Source organism: Salmo salar, chromosome 28 (genome assembly GCF_965601325.2).
Source record: "Salmo salar chromosome 28, fSalSal1, whole genome shotgun sequence".
In the NCBI taxonomy this organism is placed as follows: domain Eukaryota; kingdom Metazoa; phylum Chordata; class Actinopteri; order Salmoniformes; family Salmonidae; genus Salmo; species Salmo salar.
Window position 1 is genome coordinate 42,235,599 of NC_138318.1, and position 20,455 is coordinate 42,256,053.

Here is a 20,455-nt window from a genome sequence, read left to right on the forward strand (position 1 = left end):
TGGGGCGACACTAGTTCATTTAGCAGGTCCTGATGTGGCTGTGGGGCTACACTAGTTCATTTAGCAGGTCCTGATGTGGCTGTGGGGCTACACTAGTTCATTTAGCAGGTCCTGATGTGGCTGTGGGCTACACTAGTTCATTTAGCAGGTCCTGATGTGGCTGTGGGGCGACACTAGTTCATTTAGCAGGTCCTGATGTGGCTGTGGGCTACACTAGTTCATTTAGCAGGTCCTGATGTGGCTGTGGGGCTACACTAGTTCATTTAGCAGGTCCTGATGTGGCTGTGGGCTAAACTAGTTCATTTAGCAGGTCCTGATGTGGCTGTGGGGCTACACTAGTTCATTTAGCAGGTCCTGATGTGGCTGTGGGGCTACACTAGTTCATTTAGCAGGTCCTGATGTGGCTGTGGGCGACACTAGTTCATTTAGCAGGTCCTGATGTGGCTGTGGGGCTACACTAGTTCATTTAGCAGGTCCTGATGTGGCTGTGGGGCTACACTAGTTCATTTAGCAGGTCCTGATGTGGCTGTGGGGCTACACTAGTTCATTTAGCAGGTCCTGATGTGGCTGTGGGGCTACACTAGTTCATTTAGCAGGTCCTGATGTGGCTGTGGGCTACACTAGTTCATTTAGCAGGTCCTGATGTGGCTGTGGGCTACACTAGTTCATTTAGCAGGTCCTGATGTGGCTGTGGGGCTACACTAGTTCATTTAGCAGGTCCTGATGTGGCTGTGGGGCTACACTAGTTCATTTAGCAGGTCCTGATGTAGCTGTGGGCTACACTAGTTCATTTAGCAGGTCCTGATGTGGCTGTGGGGCTACACTAGTTCATTTAGCAGGCCCTGATGTGGCTGTGGGGCTACACTAGTTCATTTAGCAGGCCCTGATGTGGCTGTGGGCTACACTAGTTCATTTAGCAGGTCCTGATGTGGCTGTGGGCTACACTAGTTCATTTAGCAGGTCCTGATGTGGCTGTGGGGCTACACTAGTTCATTTAGCAGGTCCTGATGTGGCTGTGGGCTACACTAGTTAATTTAGCAGACTAGATGTACTTATAATTCCGTGTCATTATTTTATAGGATGAAGAATACAACTGAACAAAGCTGAATAAAACAGAAAGGATATTTTCTCCTAATGATTTCCAAGGGAGTGAACACGTGCGGTTATTCTGTGTTGAGGGGTTATCAAAGAAACCGGTCCTCCTATATGCTTCATTTTGTGTTTATTTATGTAACTTAATTTGTGATACAAACGTTAGACTTTACGTTTAGATTTTTTTAATACATTCTAAGGCTGCTTGAGGCGACTCCAATAATGATTAGAATAAATTCTTATGAAAGCCATGAGCTCTGCTCTGATTCTTGCGCAGGCTGTGCACACTTCATCAGTCTCTCATTCACTTTTAGCACTTGATAATATTCTCACCAATCGGACTATTCTTAATTTAATCTAATTTTAACATATACAACCGTAAGTCTATAGCCTTTCTTATTGTCACCAGCAGAGAGCATCAGCCATATATACCTGCTGAGTGGTGCTGCACATATTTACTATTTCTCGTTGTCGGGTCAGTGCTGCTAGTTTCCTCCTCTGGTTTAGATGGACAACATGTTAGTGTCTCCCCTTCTCATTGGTCTATTATATGGACAACATTATATTATATTAGTGTCTCCCCTTCTCATTGGTCTATTATATGGACAACATCATAGTGTCTCTCCTTCTCATTGGTCTATTATATGGACAACATCATAGTGTCTCTCCTTCTCATTGGCCTATTATATGGACAACATCATATTATATTAGTGTCTCTCCTTCTCATTGGTCTATTATATGGACAACATGTTAGTGTCTCCCCTTCTCATTGGTCTATTATATGGACAACAACATGTTATATTAGTGTCTCTCCTTCTCATTGGTCTATTATATGGACAACATCATAGTGTCTCTCCTTCTCATTGGTCTATTATATGGACAACATCATAGTGTCTCTCCTTCTCATTGGCCTATTATATGGACAACATTGTTTTTATTGGTCTGTTTGTCAGTATTTGTTGTATTAATAAAGATTCTGTTTAATGTATCCAGTCATATAAAGTGTAGTAGAATTGTATGAAATATGTTTATAAAAGTTCCCCAAAAAATGTATGGTATGGGAAGGCATAAGCTCTACGGACAACAAACACAAATGCATTTTATCGATGGCAATTGAAATGCACATAAATAACGTGATCCTGAGGCCCATTGGGTATTATGGGTATCATTTTCTGGGTATTATGGGTATTATTTTCTGGGTATTATGGGTATTATTTTCTAGGTATTATGGGTATTATTTTCTAGGTATTATGGGTATTATTTTCTAGGTATTATGGGTATTATTTTCTGGGTATTATGGGTATTATTTTCTAGGTATTATGGGTATTATGGGTATCATTTTCTGGGTATTATGGGTATTATTTTCTGGGTATTATGGGTAATATTTTCTGGGTATTATGGGTAATATTTTCTGGGTATTATGGGTATTATTTTCTGGATATAATGACTCATACTGGGGTACGCTCAGACATGCATTCAACAGTCTTTTTAACAGTGATTCAGTCTTTCTCGTAAGGACAGTAACCTGTTAACTATATATTCTGACTGGTTCTATATCTAATATATTCTAACTGGTTGTATATCTATAACCCGTTAGGCGGTGATGGTCAGGAGATTGAGAAGGCGTCCCACTCTGGGATGATCAACCCCAGTTATGCTATACATTCTAACATGTTATATATCTATATCTAATATATTCTAACTGGTTGTATATCTATAACCCGTTAGGCGGTGATGGTCAGGTGATTGAGAAGGCGTCCCACTCTGGGATGATCAACCCCAGCCATCAGTGGCAGAAGCTCAGCCACAACGGTCCTATTGGTCAGTTTGAGTATCAGATCCGGGTCAGCTGTGACGAGCACTACTATGGCTTCGGATGCAACAAGTTCTGCCGACCCCGAGACGAGTTCTTCGGACACTACACCTGCGACTACAACGGGAATAAGACCTGTCTGGAAGGCTGGTCTGGACTAGAATGTAACACACGTATGTAAACACTGACTACTTCCTGCTTACTTCTTGTGATCCCTTCATGGAAGGTTTTAACCTAAAAGGGTCTTCTTCTTGTTAAATGGATGAAACGCATGTAAGCTGGGAGAGAGACAGAGAGAGGAAGATAAACAGGGACAGTTTGTATGTATACCTGGAGGCTATAGAATGATGATGATGATGATTATTTCGGGTGTTGGAGAAAGGGGAACACAAGGCTATGGAAACACTAGGATGGATGTTCAAGTTGTTGATTAACTTCCTATCTTTTTATACTTGCGTGTATCGAATGTCAATAGACATTACGTGCCAAACTGCTAACAAACGTCACTTAATACTGCCAACAGTTATTTAGTGACATTTGTGCTTTCTTCCTCTCCCTTACCCCCCCACCCCACGCTTCGCTCCGTCGCTCAACGTCCTCCACTCCTCCAACACCTCTCCTTCCTCCTCCTCCTCCTCCTCCCTCTATCCCTCCACCCCTCCTTCCCTCCCTCTCTCCTCTCCAGCTATCTGCCGGCAGGGCTGCAGTACAGAACATGGACACTGCAAAGAGCCTGATGACTGCAAGTAAGTCGCTCTTTCCTCCCCTTCTTTTCTCTCCACGAATAACTGGAATATGCTTTTCATTTTCAATGTCTGCCATGATATTTATGCCATCAGGATTTATTACTTGACAAACAGCATTTTATCATGTGCTATGCAGCTTAATCCCCAGGTCCCTGGTATGGGAGTGGAGCTGTGTTCTAGCTGGCTATAGGGTCTGAGGGAGTGGAGCTGTGTTCTAGCTGGCTATAGGGTCTGAGGGAGTGGAGCTGTGTTCTAGCTGAGGGAGTGGAGCTGTGTTCTAGCTGGCTATAGGGTCTGAGGGAGTGGAGCTGTGTTCTAGCTGAGGGAGTGGAGCTGTGTTCTAGCTGAGGGAGTGGAGCTGTGTTCTAGCTGGCTATAGGGTCTGAGGGAGTGGAGCTGTGTTCTAGCTGAGGGAGTGGAGCTGTGTTCTAGCTGGGGGAGTGGAGCTGTGTTCTAGCTGAGGGAGTGGAGCTGTGTTCTAGCTGAGGGAGTGGAGCTGTGTTCTAGCTGGCTATAAGATGGTAATAGGGGTTATGTGTGTAGGAGTGCTAGTAAGGGCTCAGGGATGGGGGGATGATTGGGACGGATGGAGGGATGGGGGCAGAGGGAGGGAGGGAGGGATGATTGGGATGGAGGGATGGGGAGGGATGGGGGAGAGGGAGGGAGGGACGGATGGGGGGAGGGGGTCTGAATTTAACCCAACCCTAGTCCCTCTGTCTGTTCATGGTTCTGTCTGCGTGCCGGCCAAGGGATTGGGCGTGTGTCCTCGGCAGTTCCACTTTTTGCCTAATAGACCATTATGTTTCGGAATGTAACAGAGAACCGTTATGGAATTCTGAGCGATTCCAAAAGCAGTCTGATGGAACCTTGGCTTGGTGCCTGTCTGTATGAGGATGTCTATTGGGATAGATGCCAGCCGTTGTCTGTATGAGGATGTCTATTGGGATAGATGCCAGCCGTTGTCTGTATGAGGATGTCTATTGGGATAGATGCCAGCCGGCCCGTTGTCTGTATGAGGTTGTCTATTGGGATAGATGAAAGCCGGCCCGTTGTCTGTATGAGGATGTCTATTGGGATAGATGCCAGCCGGCCGTTGTCTGTATGAGGATGTCTATTGGGATAGATGCCAGCCGTTGTCTGTATGAGGATGTCTATTGGGATAGATGAAAGCCGGCCCGTTGTCTGTATGAGGATGTCTATTGGGATAGATGAAAGCCGGCCCGTTGTCTGTATGAGGATGTCTATTGGGATAGATGAAAGCCGGCCCGTTGTCTGTATGAGGATGTCTATTGGGATAGATGCCAGCCGGCCGTTGTCTGTATGAGGATGTCTATTGGGATAGATGCCAGCCGTTGTCTGTATGAGGATGTCTATTGGGATAGATGAAAGCCGGCCCGTTGTCTGTATGAGGATGTCTATTGGGATAGATGCCAGCCGTTGTCTGTATGAGGATGTCTATTGGGATAGATGCCAGCCCGTTGTCTGTATGAGGTTGTCTATTGGGATAGATGCCAGCCGTTGTCTGTATGAGGATGTCTATTGGGATAGATGCCAGCCGGCCCGTTGTCTGTATGAGGATGTCTATTGGGATAGATGCCAGCCGGCCCGTTGTCTGTATGAGGATGTCTATTGGGATAGATGCCAGCCGTTGTCTGTATGAGGTTGTCTATTGGGATAGATGCCAGCCGGCCGTTGTCTGTATGAGGATGTCTATTGGGATAGATGCCAGCCGGCCCGTTGTCTGTATGAGGATGTCTACCAGCTATGGTGGGATTAGTTGCAGGTTCTGTAATAGGACAGGTCCTTATTAGTCAGATGGATCATGTATGTTATTTAGTCTTGGATGTGTGTTTGTTTAGCTCGTGGTCTCATGTTGTTGTTTATAATACAGCCTGAGGGAGAGGGCTAGTGGTTTCATGTTGTTGTTTATAATACAGCCTGAGGGAGAGGGCTAGTGGTTTCATGTTGTTGTTTATAATACAGCCTGAGGGAGAGGGCTAGTGGTTTCATGTTGTTGTTTATAATACAGCCTGAGGGAGAGGGCTAGTGGTTTCAGGTGTTTATAATACAGCCTGAGGGAGAGGGCTAGTGGTTTCATGTTGTTGTTTATAATACAGCCTGAGGGAGAGGGCTAGTGGTTTCATGTTGTTGTTTATAATACAGCCTGAGGGAGAGGGCTAGTGGTTTCATGTTGTTGTTGATAATACAGCCTGAGGGAGAGGGCTAGTGGTTTCATGTTGTTGTTTATAATACAGCCTGAGGGAGAGGGCTAGTGGTTTCATGTTGTTGTTTATAATACAGCCTGAGGGAGAGGGCTAGTGGTTTCATGTTGTTGTTTATAATACAGCCTGAGGGAGAGGGCTAGTGGTTTCATGTTGTTGTTTATAATACAGCCTGAGGGAGAGGGCTAGTGGTTTCATGTTGTTGTTTATAATACAGCCTGAGGGAGAGGGCTAGTGGTTTCATGTTGTTGTTTATAATACAGCCTGAGGGAGAGGGCTAGTGGTTTCATGTTGTTGTTTATAATACAGCCTGAGGGAGAGGGCTAGTGGTTTCATGTTGTTGTTTATAATACAGCCTGAGGGAGAGGGCTAGTGGTTTCATGTTTATAATACAGCCTGAGGGAGAGGGCTAGTGGTTTCATGTTGTTGTTTATAATACAGCCTGAGGGAGAGGGCTAGTGGTTTCATGTTGTTGTTTATAATACAGCCTGAGGGAGAGGGCTAGTGGTTTCATGTTGTTGTTGATAATACAGCCTGAGGGAGAGGGCTAGTGGTTTCATGTTGTTGTTTATAATACAGCCTGAGGGAGAGGGCTAGTGGTTTCATGTTGTTGTTGATAATACAGCCTGAGGGAGAGGGCTAGTGGTTTCATGTTTATAATACAGCCTGAGGGAGAGGGCTAGTGGTTTCATGTTGTTGTTTATAATACAGCCTGAGGGAGAGGGCTAGTGGTTTCATGTTGTTGTTTATAATACAGCCTGAGGGAGAGGGCTAGTGGTTTCATGTTGTTGTTGATAATACAGCCTGAGGGAGAGGGCTAGTGGTTTCATGTTGTTGTTTATAATACAGCCTGAGGGAGAGGGCTAGTGGTTTCATGTTTATAATACAGCCTGAGGGAGAGGGCTAGTGGTTTCATGTTGTTGTTTATAATACAGCCTGAGGGAGAGGGCTAGTGGTTTCATGTTGTTGTTTATAATACAGCCTGAGGGAGAGGGCTAGTGGTTTCATGTTGTTGTTTATAATACAGCCTGAGGGAGAGGGCTAGTGGTTTCATGTTGTTGTTTATAATACAGCCTGAGGGAGAGGGCTAGTGGTTTCATGTTGTTGTTTATAATACAGCCTGAGGGAGAGGGCTAGTGGTTTCATGTTGTTGTTTATAATACAGCCTGAGGGAGAGGGCTAGTGGTTTCATGTTGTTGTTTATAATACAGCCTGAGGGAGAGGGCTAGTGGTTTCATGTTTATAATACAGCCTGAGGGAGAGGGCTAGTGGTTTCATGTTGTTGTTTATAATACAGCCTGAGGGAGAGGGCTAGTGGTTTCATGTTGTTGTTTATAATACAGCCTGAGGGAGAGGGCTAGTGGTTTCATGTTGTTGTTTATAATACAGCCTGAGGGAGAGGGCTAGTGGTTTCATGTTGTTGTTTATAATACAGCCTGAGGGAGAGGGCTAGTGGTTTCATGTTGTTGTTTATAATACAGCCTGAGGGAGAGGGCTAGTGGTTTCATGTTTATAATACAGCCTGAGGGAGAGGGCTAGTGGTTTCATGTTGTTGTTTATAATACAGCCTGAGGGAGAGGGCTAGTGGTTTCATGTTGTTGTTTATAATACAGCCTGAGGGAGAGGGCTAGTGGTTTCATGTTGTTGTTGATAATACAGCCTGAGGGAGAGGGCTAGTGGTTTCATGTTGTTGTTTATAATACAGCCTGAGGGAGAGGGCTAGTGGTTTCATGTTGTTGTTTATAATACAGCCTGAGGGAGAGGGCTAGTGGTTTCATGTTGTTGTTTATAATACAGCCTGAGGGAGAGGGCTAGTGGTTTCATGTTGTTGTTTATAATACAGCCTGAGGGAGAGGGCTAGTGGTTTCATGTTTATAATACAGCCTGAGGGAGAGGGCTAGTGGTTTCATGTTGTTGTTTATAATACAGCCTGAGGGAGAGGGCTAGTGGTTTCATGTTGTTGTTTATAATACAGCCTGAGGGAGAGGGCTAGTGGTTTCATGTTGTTGTTTATAATACAGCCTGAGGGAGAGGGCTAGTGGTTTCATGTTGTTGTTTATAATACAGCCTGAGGGAGAGGGCTAGTGGTTTCATGTTGTTGTTTATAATACAGCCTGAGGGAGAGGGCTAGTGGTTTCATGTTTATAATACAGCCTGAGGGAGAGGGCTAGTGGTTTCATGTTGTTGTTTATAATACAGCCTGAGGGAGAGGGCTAGTGGTTTCATGTTGTTGTTTATAATACAGCCTGAGGGAGAGGGCTAGTGGTTTCATGTTGTTGTTTATAATACAGCCTGAGGGAGAGGGCTAGTGGTTTCATGTTGTTGTTTATAATACAGCCTGAGGGAGAGGGCTAGTGGTTTCATGTTGTTGTTGATAATACAGCCTGAGGGAGAGGGCTAGTGGTTTCATGTTGTTGTTTATAATACAGCCTGAGGGAGAGGGCTAGTGGTTTCATGTTTATAATACAGCCTGAGGGAGAGGGCTAGTGGTTTCATGTTGTTGTTTATAATACAGCCTGAGGGAGAGGGCTAGTGGTTTCATGTTGTTGTTTATAATACAGCCTGAGGGAGAGGGCTAGTGGTTTCATGTTGTTGTTTATAATACAGCCTGAGGGAGAGGGCTAGTGGTTTCATGTTGTTGTTTATAATACAGCCTGAGGGAGAGGGCTAGTGGTTTCATGTTGTTGTTTATAATACAGCCTGAGGGAGAGGGCTAGTGGTTTCATGTTGTTGTTTATAATACAGCCTGAGGGAGAGGGCTAGTGGTTTCATGTTGTTGTTTATAATACAGCCTGAGGGAGAGGGCTAGTGGTTTCATGTTGTTGTTTATAATACAGCCTGAGGGAGAGGGCTAGTGGTTTCATGTTGTTGTTTATAATACAGCCTGAGGGAGAGGGCTAGTGGTTTCATGTTGTTGTTTATAATACAGCCTGAGGGAGAGGGCTAGTGGTTTCATGTTGTTGTTTATAATACAGCCTGAGGGAGAGGGCTAGTGGTTTCATGTTGTTGTTGATAATACAGCCTGAGGGAGAGGGCTAGTGGTTTCATGTTGTTGTTTATAATACAGCCTGAGGGAGAGGGCTAGTGGTTTCATGTTGTTGTTTATAATACAGCCTGAGGGAGAGGGCTAGTGGTTTCATGTTGTTGTTTATAATACAGCCTGAGGGAGAGGGCTAGTGGTTTCATGTTGTTGTTTATAATACAGCCTGAGGGAGAGGGCTAGTGGTTTCATGTTGTTGTTTATAATACAGCCTGAGGGAGAGGGCTAGTGGTTTCATGTTGTTGTTTATAATACAGCCTGAGGGAGAGGGCTAGTGGTTTCATGTTGTTGTTTATAATACAGCCTGAGGGAGAGGGCTAGTGGTTTCATGTTGTTGTTTATAATACAGCCTGAGGGAGAGGGCTAGTGGTTTCATGTTGTTGTTTATAATACAGCCTGAGGGAGAGGGCTAGTGGTTTCATGTTGTTGTTTATAATACAGCCTGAGGGAGAGGGCTAGTGGTCTCATGTTGTTGTTTATAATACAGCCTGAGGGAGAGGGCTAGTGGTTTCATGTTGTTGTTTATAATACAGCCTGAGGGAGAGGGCTAGTGGTTTCATGTTGTTGTTTATAATACAGCCTGAGGGAGAGGGCTAGTGGTTTCATGTTGTTGTTTATAATACAGCCTGAGGGAGAGGGCTAGTGGTTTCATGTTGTTGTTTATAATACAGCCTGAGGGAGAGGGCTAGTGGTTTCAAATCAAATCAAATTAAACATGTATTTGTCACATACACCTGGTTAACAGGTGTTAATGTGAGTGTAGCGAAATGCTTGTGCTTCTAGTTCTGACCATGCAGTAATATCTAACAAGTAATATAACCTAACAATTCACCGCTACTACTTTATACACACAAGTGTAAAGGAATGAATAAGAATATGTACATAGAAATATATAAATGACTGATGGCCGAACGGCATAGGCAAGATGCAGTAGATGGTATAGAGTACAGTATATACATATGAGATGAGTAATGTAGGATATGTAAACATTATATAAAGTGGCATTGTTTAAAGTGGCTAGTGATGCATTACATCAAGATGGCAAGATGCAGTAGATGGTATAGAGTACAGTATATACTCAATGTTAGTGATGGCTGTTTAACAGTCTGATGGCCTGGAGATAGAAGCTGTTTAACAGTCTGATGGCCTTGAGATAGAAGCTGTTTTTCAGTCTTTCAGTCCCAGCTTTGATGCACCTGTCCTGACCTCTCCTTCTGGATGATAACGGGGTGAACAGGAAGTGGCTCGGGTGGTTGCTGTCCTTGATGATCTTTTTGGCCTTCCTGTGACATCGGGTGGTGTAGGTGTCATGGAGGGCAGGTAGTTTGCCCCCGGTGATGCGTTGTGCAGACCTCACTACCCTCTGGAGAGCCTTACGGTTGTGGGCGGAGCAGCTGCCGTACCAGGCGGTGATACAGCCCGACAGGATGCTCTCGATTGTGCATCTGTAAAAGTTTGTGAGTGTTTTTGGTGACAAGCCAAATTTCCTCAGCCTCCTGAGGTTGAAGAGGCGCTGTTGCACCTTCTTCACCACACTGTCTGTGTGGGTGGACCATTTCAGTTTGTCCGTGATGTGTACGCCAAGGAACTTAAAACTTTCTACCTTCTCCACTACTGTCACGGCGATGTGGATGGGGGGCTGCTCCCTCTGCTGTTTCCTGAAGTCCACAATCATCTGTTTTGTTGACGTTGAGTGTGAGGTTATTCTCCTGACACCACACTCCGAGGGCCCTCACCTCCTCCCTGTCAGGAAAATAATAATCACTCAACGTCAACAAAACAAAGATGATTGTGGACTTCAGGAAACAGCAGAGGGAGCAGCCCCCTATCCACATTGAAGGGTCAGCAGTGGAGAAGGTGGAAAGATTCAAGTTCCTCGGCGTACACATCACTGACAAACTGAAATGGTCCACCTACACAGACAGCGTGGTGAAGAAGGCATAACAGCGCCTCTTCAACCTCAGGAGGCTGAAGAGATTTGGCTTGTCACCTAAAACCCTCACAAACTTTGACAGATGCACAACCGAGAGCATCCTGTTGGGCTGTATCACCGCTTGGTACGGAAACTGCACCGCCCTCAACCGTAAGGCTCTCCAGAGGGTAGCGAGGTCTGCCCAACGCATCACCGGGGGAAAACTACCTGCCCTCCATGACACCTACACCACCCGATGTCACAGGAAGGCCATAAAGATCATCAAGGACAGCAACCACCCGAGCCACTGCCTGTTCACCCCACTATCATCCAGAAGGCGAGGTCAGTACAGGTGCATCAAAGCTGGGACAGAGAGACTGAAAAACAATTTCTATCTCAAGGCCATCAGACTGTTAAATAGCCATCACTAGCACTTTAGAGGCTGCTGTCCTATATACATAGACTTGAAATCACTGGCCACTTTAATACATGGAACACTTGTCACTTTAATAGTGTTTACATATCTTGCATTACTCATCTCATATGTATATACTGTATTCTATACTATACTACTGTATCTTAGTCTATATATTACTCATCTCATATGTATATACTGTATTCTATTCTACTGTATCTTAGTCTATGCCGCTCTGACATTGCTCATCCATATATTTATATATTCTTAATTCCATTCCTTTACTTTAGATGTGTGTGTATTGGGTATATGAAGTGAAATTGTTAGATATTACTGCACCTGTCGGAGATAGAAACACAAGCGTTTTGCTACACCTGCAATAACATCTGCTAAACAAGTGTATGTGACCCAATAAGATGTTGATTTTAATGACGCAAGGAGAAGGGTCAGAGCCAAGCTGAGATGGTTATCAGTAGGGCGTTGTGTACTACAGTTCCACTTAGCCATTAGAGATGACGGGATGCCTCACAAATGGAAACCCGTTCCCTATCTAGTGCACTACTTTAGTCTAGGGCCTATTGGGATCTGGCTAAAGTAGTCCACTGTGTAGAGAACAGTGTGCCCTTTGGGATGCACAACCAAAACATGCAGAGGGGAAAACTAGTGACGTCAGAGCGTGAGAGAAAGGAAGAAAAAAAAAAACAAAGCGACTGAATAGAAGATAAAATGTCAACGCTTGACTTTGACATGAGGCCAAAACAGAACGGTAAACCAAACTAAGCCAGTCTAGCTGAACTGAGACCCAGAGACACAAACAAAGCTGTGAGATACAGGAGAAGCACATCTCAACTTTATGTGCCATATGTTAAAAAAAAACAGGAACTTAGTTAGCCGAGCTTCTGCATGAAAAACCGAAAGTTCAGACGATGTACAAAAGCCTCCAGCAAGGATGGAAAAATGGTATGGCTGCTGTCTGATGCATGGTGTTGTGTGTATAAGTCAACTCTGTGAGCTGAGATTCCCTGCACCACAGAAGCACGCTAGTGTGCATTGTGCATGTCATTTTACAATTTTACGGAGTCCCAAATCGCACCCTATTTCCCTATGGGCCCTGCTCAGAAGTAGTGCACTGTATAGGGAATATAGGGTGCCATTTGGAACACAGTCTTGGTGTGGCTTTCCCTTGTAACAGCTCCAGGTCCAACTGTCTTGGTCTGTGTTGTGTTGTAACAGCTCCAGGTCCAACTGTCTTGGTCTGTATTGTAACAGCTCCAGGTCCAACTGTCTTGGTCTGTGTTGTAACAGCTCCAGGTCCAACTGTCTTGGTCTGTATTGTAACAGCTCCAGGTCCAACTGTCTTGGTCTGTGTTGTAACAGCTCCAGGTACAACTGTCTTGGTCTGTGTTGTAACAGCTCCAGGTCCAACTGTCTTGGTCTGTGTTGTAACAGCTCCAGGTCCAACTGTCTTGGTCTGTGTTGTATTGTTGTTGTGCCTAGCTAGGTGTGGCTATATTTATGCACATGTACACTCCCCGTCATTGCTTTTAAAGCAAAGGATTGGTGTAAACATTGGCTTGAGGGGGTTTCCACCATTGTTTAATCTACAGTGTCTTCATACACCTTGACTCATTCCACATTTTTGTGGTTACACCCTGAATTCAAAATGGGTTAAATATATATTTTTCTCACCCATTTACACACAATACCCCATAACGAAAAAGTGCAAATATGTTTTTAGACATTTTTGTAAATGTATTGAAAATAAAATACAGAAATATCTCATTTACATAAGTATTCACACCCCTGAGTCAATACATGTTAGAATCACCGTTGGCAGTGATTACAGCTGTGAGTCTTTCTGGGTAAGTCTCTAACAGTGATTACAGCTGTGAGTCTTTCTGTGTAAGTCTCTAACAGTGATTACAGCTGTGAGGCTTTCTGGGTAAGTCTCTAACAGTGATTACAGCTGTGAGTCTTTCTGTGTAAGTCTCTAACAGTGATTACAGCTGTGAGTCTTTCTGGGTAAGTCTCTAACAGTGATTACAGCTGTGAGTCTTTCTGTGTAAGTCTCTAACAGTGATTACAGCTGTGAGGCTTTCTGGGTAAGTCTCTAACAGTGATTACAGCTGTGAGTCTTTCTGGGTAAGTCTCTAACAGTGATTACAGCTGTGAGTCTTTCTGGGTAAGTCGAATGGTTTTGAACACCTGGATTGTACAATATTTGCCCATTTTTATTCTTTTCAAATTCTTCATGCTCTGTCAAGGTGGTTGTTGATCATCGCTAGACAGCCAATTTCAAGTCTTACCATAGATTATCAAGCCGATTTAAGTCCAAACTCTAACTCGGCCACTCAGGAACATTGAATATTGTATTGGTAAGCAACTCCAGTGTATATTTGGCCGTGTTTGAGGTTATTGTCCTGCTGAAAGGTGAATCTGTCTCCCAGTGTCTGCTGGAAAGCAGACAGACTTGACATTTCAGCTATTTCATTTTTTTTTTTTTTTTCATTTTTTTTCCCCTAAAAACCTAATTCCACTTTGATATTATGGGGTATTATTTGTAGCCTTCCCTGTGGCTCAGTTGGTAGAGCATGGTGTGTGCAATGCCAGGGTTGTGGGTTCAATTCCCACGGGGGGGCCAGTACAACAAAAAAATGCAATGAAATGTATGTATTCACAACTGTAAATTCGCTCTGGATAAGAGCGTCTGCTAAACGACTAAAAATGTAAATGTGAAAAAATGTAGGCCAGTGACACAACATCTCAATGTAATCCATTTTAAATTCAAGCTGTAACAACAACAAACAAAAAAATGTAGAAAAAGTCAAAGGGTGTGAATGCTTTCTGAAGGCGCTGTATACGAGAAAGTGTACAAGACTTAAGCCCCATTACCATTGGAGCTTTCGGGCCAAATTCTCGGACAGAGGAAAGCCACACCAGCGCAGCTTAGTTTTTTTTACAAGTGATTCACGACCGTTGTAGAATTCGGTCTATGTTCGGTTACTATGCAACCACCAGCTGACCACGGCTGAATTCTGACATGTCTGGGTTTGTTGCGGTTATCTAGCACATTAACTGCAGTAGGCGGACAATTTAGCTCAATCCAAACCATTTGTTTTTGCAAGAAAACTGTTACGAGAGCGGTCAGCCCTTGAATGACAGCTAGCACGCTAATGTTAGCTAGCAAGAGGTTTTTGCTAGTCAGGTCATAATGAGTACATTATTGAAAGCTAACCTAGCGAGCTAGCGCTAAATGCCATGGCAAACAAGGTAGGAATTAAGCTAGCTTGTTATGCTAGCAAAGACTTGGCTAACTGACATTGGCAAGAGTATGGCTAATGTTAGTTACAGCGTGGTGAGGGTGAAATAAATTATTTCTTCAACATCTCGCTAGCTTCCTGTATATCTAGCTAGTTGTAGCCAAAGGACTTCCTACAAAATCTAGTTAGCTAGCTAGCAACATTAGCAAAGCTAGCTAGTTGCACAGTCACATTGGCTACCTAGCAACATTAAATCAAGTTCTAGAGGCACTGGAAACGCAATTCGAGCTAGCCCACCAGGGCCAGCCAGCCCACCAGGGCCAGCCAGCCAGCCCACCAGGGCCAGCCAGCCAGCCCACCAGGGCCAGCCAGCCAGCCCACCAGGGTCAGCCAGCCAGCTCACCAGGGCCAGCCCACCAGGGCCAGCCAGCCCACCAGGGCCAGCCAGCTAGCCAGCCCTCCAGGGCCAGCCAGCCAGCCCACCAGGGCCAGCCAGCCAGCCCACCAGGGCCAGCCAGCCAGCCCACCAGGGCCAGCCAGCCCTCCAGGGCCAGCCAGCCAGCCCACCAGGGCCAGCCAGCCAGCCAGCCCGCCCCACCAGGGCCAGCCAGCCCACCAGGGTCAGCCCACCAGGGCCAGCCAGCCAGCCCACCAGGGCCAGCCAGCCAGCCCACCAGGGCCAGCCAGCCAGCCCACCAGGGCCAGCCAGCCAGCCCACCAGGGTCAGCCAGCCAGCTCACCAGGGCCAGCCCACCAGGGCCAGCCCGCCCGCCAGCCCACCAGGGCCAGCCCGCCCGCCAGCCCACCAGGGCCAGCCCGCCCGCCAGCCCACCAGGGCCAGCCAGCCCGCCAGCCCTCCAGGGCCAGCCAGCCAGCCCACCAGGGCCAGCCTGCCGGCCCCACCAGGGCCAGCCAGCCAGCCCACCAGGGCCAGCCTGCCGGCCCCACCAGGGCCAGCCAGCCAGCCCACCAGGGCCAGTCCAACCTGGGTTGACTTTAAAGTTCCAAAGGAACCGAGGCTTTAGAGTGGAGAAGTGTGCAGACCTCTAATAGAGGTCTAAGATGTGACCTCAGCAGGTTGACTCTGTTTAGATGCACTCTGCTAGCCAGATAACTAGTCTGGGCAAACTGCAGCAAGCGCCCTTATTTACTCAAAGATCTACTTTCCCACCATAGGGAAATGCATGACCGCCGCACACAGCAGGCAGGAACACAGACAACAAACATAGTGTGTAGTGCTTCCAGCTGAATGGCTGCAGCCAGGTGCTTTCCTTTGCTGGCTACATGCCCAGCTGTCAGGCAGGCCAGTAACATCTGTTGAGAACCCCTGGGGTTGAAATCATGCCGTGGCCGCCTTATACATTTCACAATTCTCATTGAGTCATCCTCAATTGTTGTTTCCCTTTAAATTTTGGTTTGTCAAATGTTGTGATATTGAGAAGTGACACTTTTTCGTCAATGTTATCTAATCTATTGATGTGCCCTGCTCTATGGATGAATGAATACTGTACTGTGAAAACAATGTAAGCTACAGACAAGACTAGACTATAATTTAGGTTAGGCTAAAGACTAGACTAGCGTTTAGGTTAGGCTAAAGACTAGACTAGCGTTTAGGTTAGGCTAAAGACTAGACTAGCGTTTAGGTTAGGCTAAAGACTAGACTAGCGTTTAGGTTAGGCTAAAGACTAGACTAGCGTTTAGGTTAGGCTAAAGACTAGACTAGCGTTTAGGTTAGGCTAAAGACTAGACTAGCGTTTAGGTTAGGCTAAAGACTAGACTAGCGTTTAGGTTAGGCTAAAGACTAGACTAGCGTTTAGGTTAGGCTAAAGACTAGACTAGCGTTTAGGTTAGGCTAAAGACTAGACTAGCGTTTAGGTTAGGCTAAAGACTAGACTAGCGTTTAGGTTAGGCTAAAGACCAGACTAGCGTTTAGGTTAGGCTAAAGACCAGACTAGTGTTTAGGTTAGGCTAAAGACCAGACTAGCGTTTAGGTTAGGTTAAAGACTAGACTAGCGTTTAGGTTAGGCTAAAGACTAGACTAGCGTTTAGGTTAGGCTAAAGACTAGACTAGCGTTTAGGTTAGGCTAAAGACCAGACTAGCGTTTAGGTTAGGCTAAAGACTAGACTAGCGTTTAGGTTAGGCTAAAGACTAGACTAGCATTTAGGTTAGGCTAAAGACTAGACTATCGTTTAGGTTAGGCTAAAGACCAGACTTGGTATCCTCTGGCATTGGAAATGGACAGTCCTGTCCCTCTGCAGTTTGGCAAGAAGATGTTCTTCAACAGAAATGGGCTGAGAGCAGAGCAGAGGACAGTGTGAAAGTTGATGGCGTTTGTCAGCCAAACTGCTGAGAAATGACGGGGACAGTCCTGAAAGTGTAACTGAGTCCAAATCACATTATAAATACTAGACGTGTGTAGTAGTTTGGCTGGAAGGACTCAGGGCCTTGTAAACAGTTTGGCTGGAAGGACTCAGGGCCTTGTGAACAGTTTGGCTGGAAGGACTCAGGGCCTTGTTAACAGTTTGGCTGGAAGGACTCAGGGCCTTGTGAACAGAAGGGCTGTGGTCCCACTGTGGAATCCTCCTGTTTCTGCTCTGTTTGTCCTAGTGAATAGCTTCTTTGATCACAGAGAGAGATTTGACTTAACCACCGCCTTTATTTTTTTTACAGCCAGTCTGTTTCTCTCTCCGCTAATCTCATCTCTCTCTCCCGGCTCGCTCGTCCCTCGTGGGTTGTGTGCTAGTGATGCTCGGGTGAGATGTTTGTTTACCCGCCCGCAATTATCAATAACCATCCACAACCGCCTTCCTGTGATAGTGACAATCTGTTGTCCGCATCCGACCCGAGCCTGTTAGTATGTTCTGTACTGTTCTGGCCCTCCCTTCTATAACATTAGAACAAATCTTCATAGTATTGGGTTTATTATGGATCCCCATTAGTTCCTGCCAAGGCAGCAGCTACTCTTCCTGGGAGTTTATTATGGATCCCCATTAGTTCCTGTCGAGGCAGCAGCTACTCTTCCTGGGAGTTTATTATGGATCCCCATTAGTTCCTGTCAAGGCAGCAGCTACTCTTCCTGGGGGTTTATTATGGATCCCCATTAGTTCCTGTCAAGGCAGCAGCTACTCTTCCTGGGGGTTTATTATGGATCCCCATTAGTTCCTGCCAAGGCAGCAGCTACTCTTCCTGGGAGTTTATTATGGATCCCCATTAGTTCCTGTCGAGGCAGCAGCTACTCTTCCTGGGGGTTTATTATGGATCCCCATTAGTTCCTGTCAAGGCAGCAGCTACTCTTCCTGGGGGTTTATTATGGATCCCCATTAGTTCCTGCCAAGGCAGCAGCTACTCTTCCTGGGAGTTTATTATGGATCCCCATTAGTTCCTGTCGAGGCAGCAGCTACTCTTCCTGGGGTTTATTATGGATCCCCATTAGTTCCTGTCAAGGCAGCAGCTACTCTTCCTGGGGGTTTATTACGGATCCCCATTAGTTCCTGTCAAGGCAGCAGCTACTCTTCCTGGGGGTTTATTACGGATCCCCATTAGTTCCTGCCAAGGCAGCAGCTACTCTTCCTGGGGTTTATTATGGATCCCCATTAGTTCCTGTCGAGGCAGCAGCTACTCTTCCTGGGGGTTTATTATGGATCCCCATTAGTTCCTGTCAAGGCAGCAGCTACTCTTCCTGGGGGTTTATTATGGATCCCCATTAGTTCCTGCCAAGGCAGCAGCTACTCTTCCTGGGAGTTTATTATGGATCCCCATTAGTTCCTGTCGAGGCAGCAGCTACTCTTCCTGGGGGTTTATTATGGATCCCCATTAGTTCCTGTCAAGGCAGCAGCTACTCTTCCTGGGGTTTATTATGGATCCCCATTAGTTCCTGTCAAGGCAGCAGCTACTCTTCCTGGGGGTTTATTATGGATCCCCATTAGTTCCTGTCGAGGCAGCAGCTACTCTTCCTTGTGTCTGGCAAAATTAAGGCAGTTATACAATTTTAAAAACGTTCAGAACAGATTTCACAACAGATTAACTGTGTTCCCTCATGCCACTACTGTATTACTAGGTTTTAACTCCAACCCTGTTCCTGGAGAGATACCCTCCTGTCGGATTTAACTCCAACCCTGTTCCTGGAGAGATACCCTCCTGTAGGTTTTAACTCCAACCCTGTTCCTGGAGAGATACCCCTCCTGTAGGTTTTAACTCCAACTCTCTCTCCAGGAACAGGGTTGGAGTTAAAACCTCCAGGAGGGTATCTCTCCAGGAACAGGGTTGACGAGCCCTGCTCTATTATGTACTATCTATTGCTAAGAACCACGACATCGGCGTAGTGTACAGGATGAGCAGGCAGAGTGATGGTCCTGCCACAGAAGGGTAGTTTTACTACTGCCAAACCATGTCTGTTTGGTGAGGACAGACGGAGAGAGACAGTCTGTCCACATCATGCTATTTTTAGCCTTGCTAACGGTCCCCTTGGGAACCAGCTGTAATTTTGGGTTTTGTGTTGGTTCACACGCATTGTTGAAAATGCTCTTACATAAACAGCATGGCTAAATGTGTGTGTGTGTGTGTGTGTGTGTGTGTGTGTGTGTGTGTGTGTGTGTGTGTGTGTGTGTGTGTGTGTGTGTGTGTGTGTGTGTGTGTGTGTGTGTGTGTGTGTGTGTGTGTGTGTGTGTGTGTGTGTGGTGCCATGGGAAAGTATTCAGACCCCTTGACTTTTTCCACATTTTGTTAGGTTACAGCCTTATTCTTAAAAAAAAAAAAGTCTCATCAAGCTACACGCAATACCCCACGATGATAACGCAAATAAACAGGTTTTTAATTTATTAAAATTAAAAACCGAAATATCCCGTTTACAGAACAGTAGAAACAGTAGAAACAGAAACTGTAGAAAAGTTTGGAAAGTTTGGACACCTCATTCAAGGATTGTTACTATTTTCTACATTGTAGAATAATAGTGAAGACATCAAAACTATGAAATAACACACATTGAATCATGTAGTAATCAAAAAAAGTGTTAAACAAATCAAAATATATTTGGTATTTGAGATTCTTCAATGTAGCCACCCTTTACCTTGATGACAGCTTTGCACACTCTTGATATCCTGAAGCCACTCGTGTTGTCTTGGCTATTTATGAAATTTTTTAACCTTTTATTTAAACTAGGCAAGTCAGTTAAGAACAAATTCTTATTTTCAATGACGGCCTAAGAACAGTGGGTTAACTGCCTTGTTCAGGGGCAGAACGACAGATTTTTACCTTGTCAGCTCGGGGAGTCCAACGCTCTAACGCTCTAACCACTAGGCTACCTGCCGCCCTGTGTGCTTAGGTTCATTGTCCTGTTGGAAGGTGAACCCCAGTCTGAGGTCCTGAGTGCTCTGGGGCAGGTTTTTTTTAATTGTATTTTATATTTCTTCATCAAGGATCTCTCTGTACTTTGCTCCGTTCATCTTTGCCTCGATCCTGACTAGTCTCCCAGTCCCCACAGCATGATGCTGCCACCACCACGCTTCCCTGTAGAGATGGTGCCAGGTTTCCTCCGGATGTGACGCTTGGCATTCAGGCCAAACAGTTCAATCTTAATTTTATCAGACCAGAGTATCTTGATTCTCATGGTCAGAGTCTTTAAATGCCTTTTGGCAAACTCCAAGTGGGCTGTCATGTGCCTTTTACTGAGGAGTGGCTTCCGTCTGGCCACTCTACCATAAAGGCCTGATTGGTGGAGTGCTGCAGAGATGGTTGTCCTTCTGGAAGGTTCTCCCATCTCCACAGAGGAACTCTGGAGCTCTGTCAGAGTGACCATCGGGTTCTTGGTCACCTCCCTGACCAAGGTCCTTCTCCCCCGATTGCTCAGTTTGGCCGGGCGGCCAGCTCTAGGAAGAGTCTTGGTGGTTCCAAACTTCTTCCATTTAAGAATGATGGAGGCCACTGTGTTCTTGGGGACCTTCAATGCTGCAGAAATG

The 20,455-nt window shown here is 45.6% G+C and overlaps 1 protein-coding gene across 1 annotated transcript in view; it reads left to right on the top strand.

Moving 5' to 3' along the window:
* The window catches only part of LOC106589996 (protein jagged-1b), a 166,173-nt gene that overhangs the window by 39,508 nt on the left and 106,210 nt on the right, over positions 1–20,455 (top strand). Inside the window, exons 4-5 of the mRNA XM_082970599.1 lie at positions 2,821–3,078; positions 3,591–3,651. Of these exons, the coding sequence (XP_082826725.1) occupies positions 2,821–3,078; positions 3,591–3,651 (319 nt within the window). The remainder of the gene's footprint in view (positions 1–2,820; positions 3,079–3,590; positions 3,652–20,455) is intronic.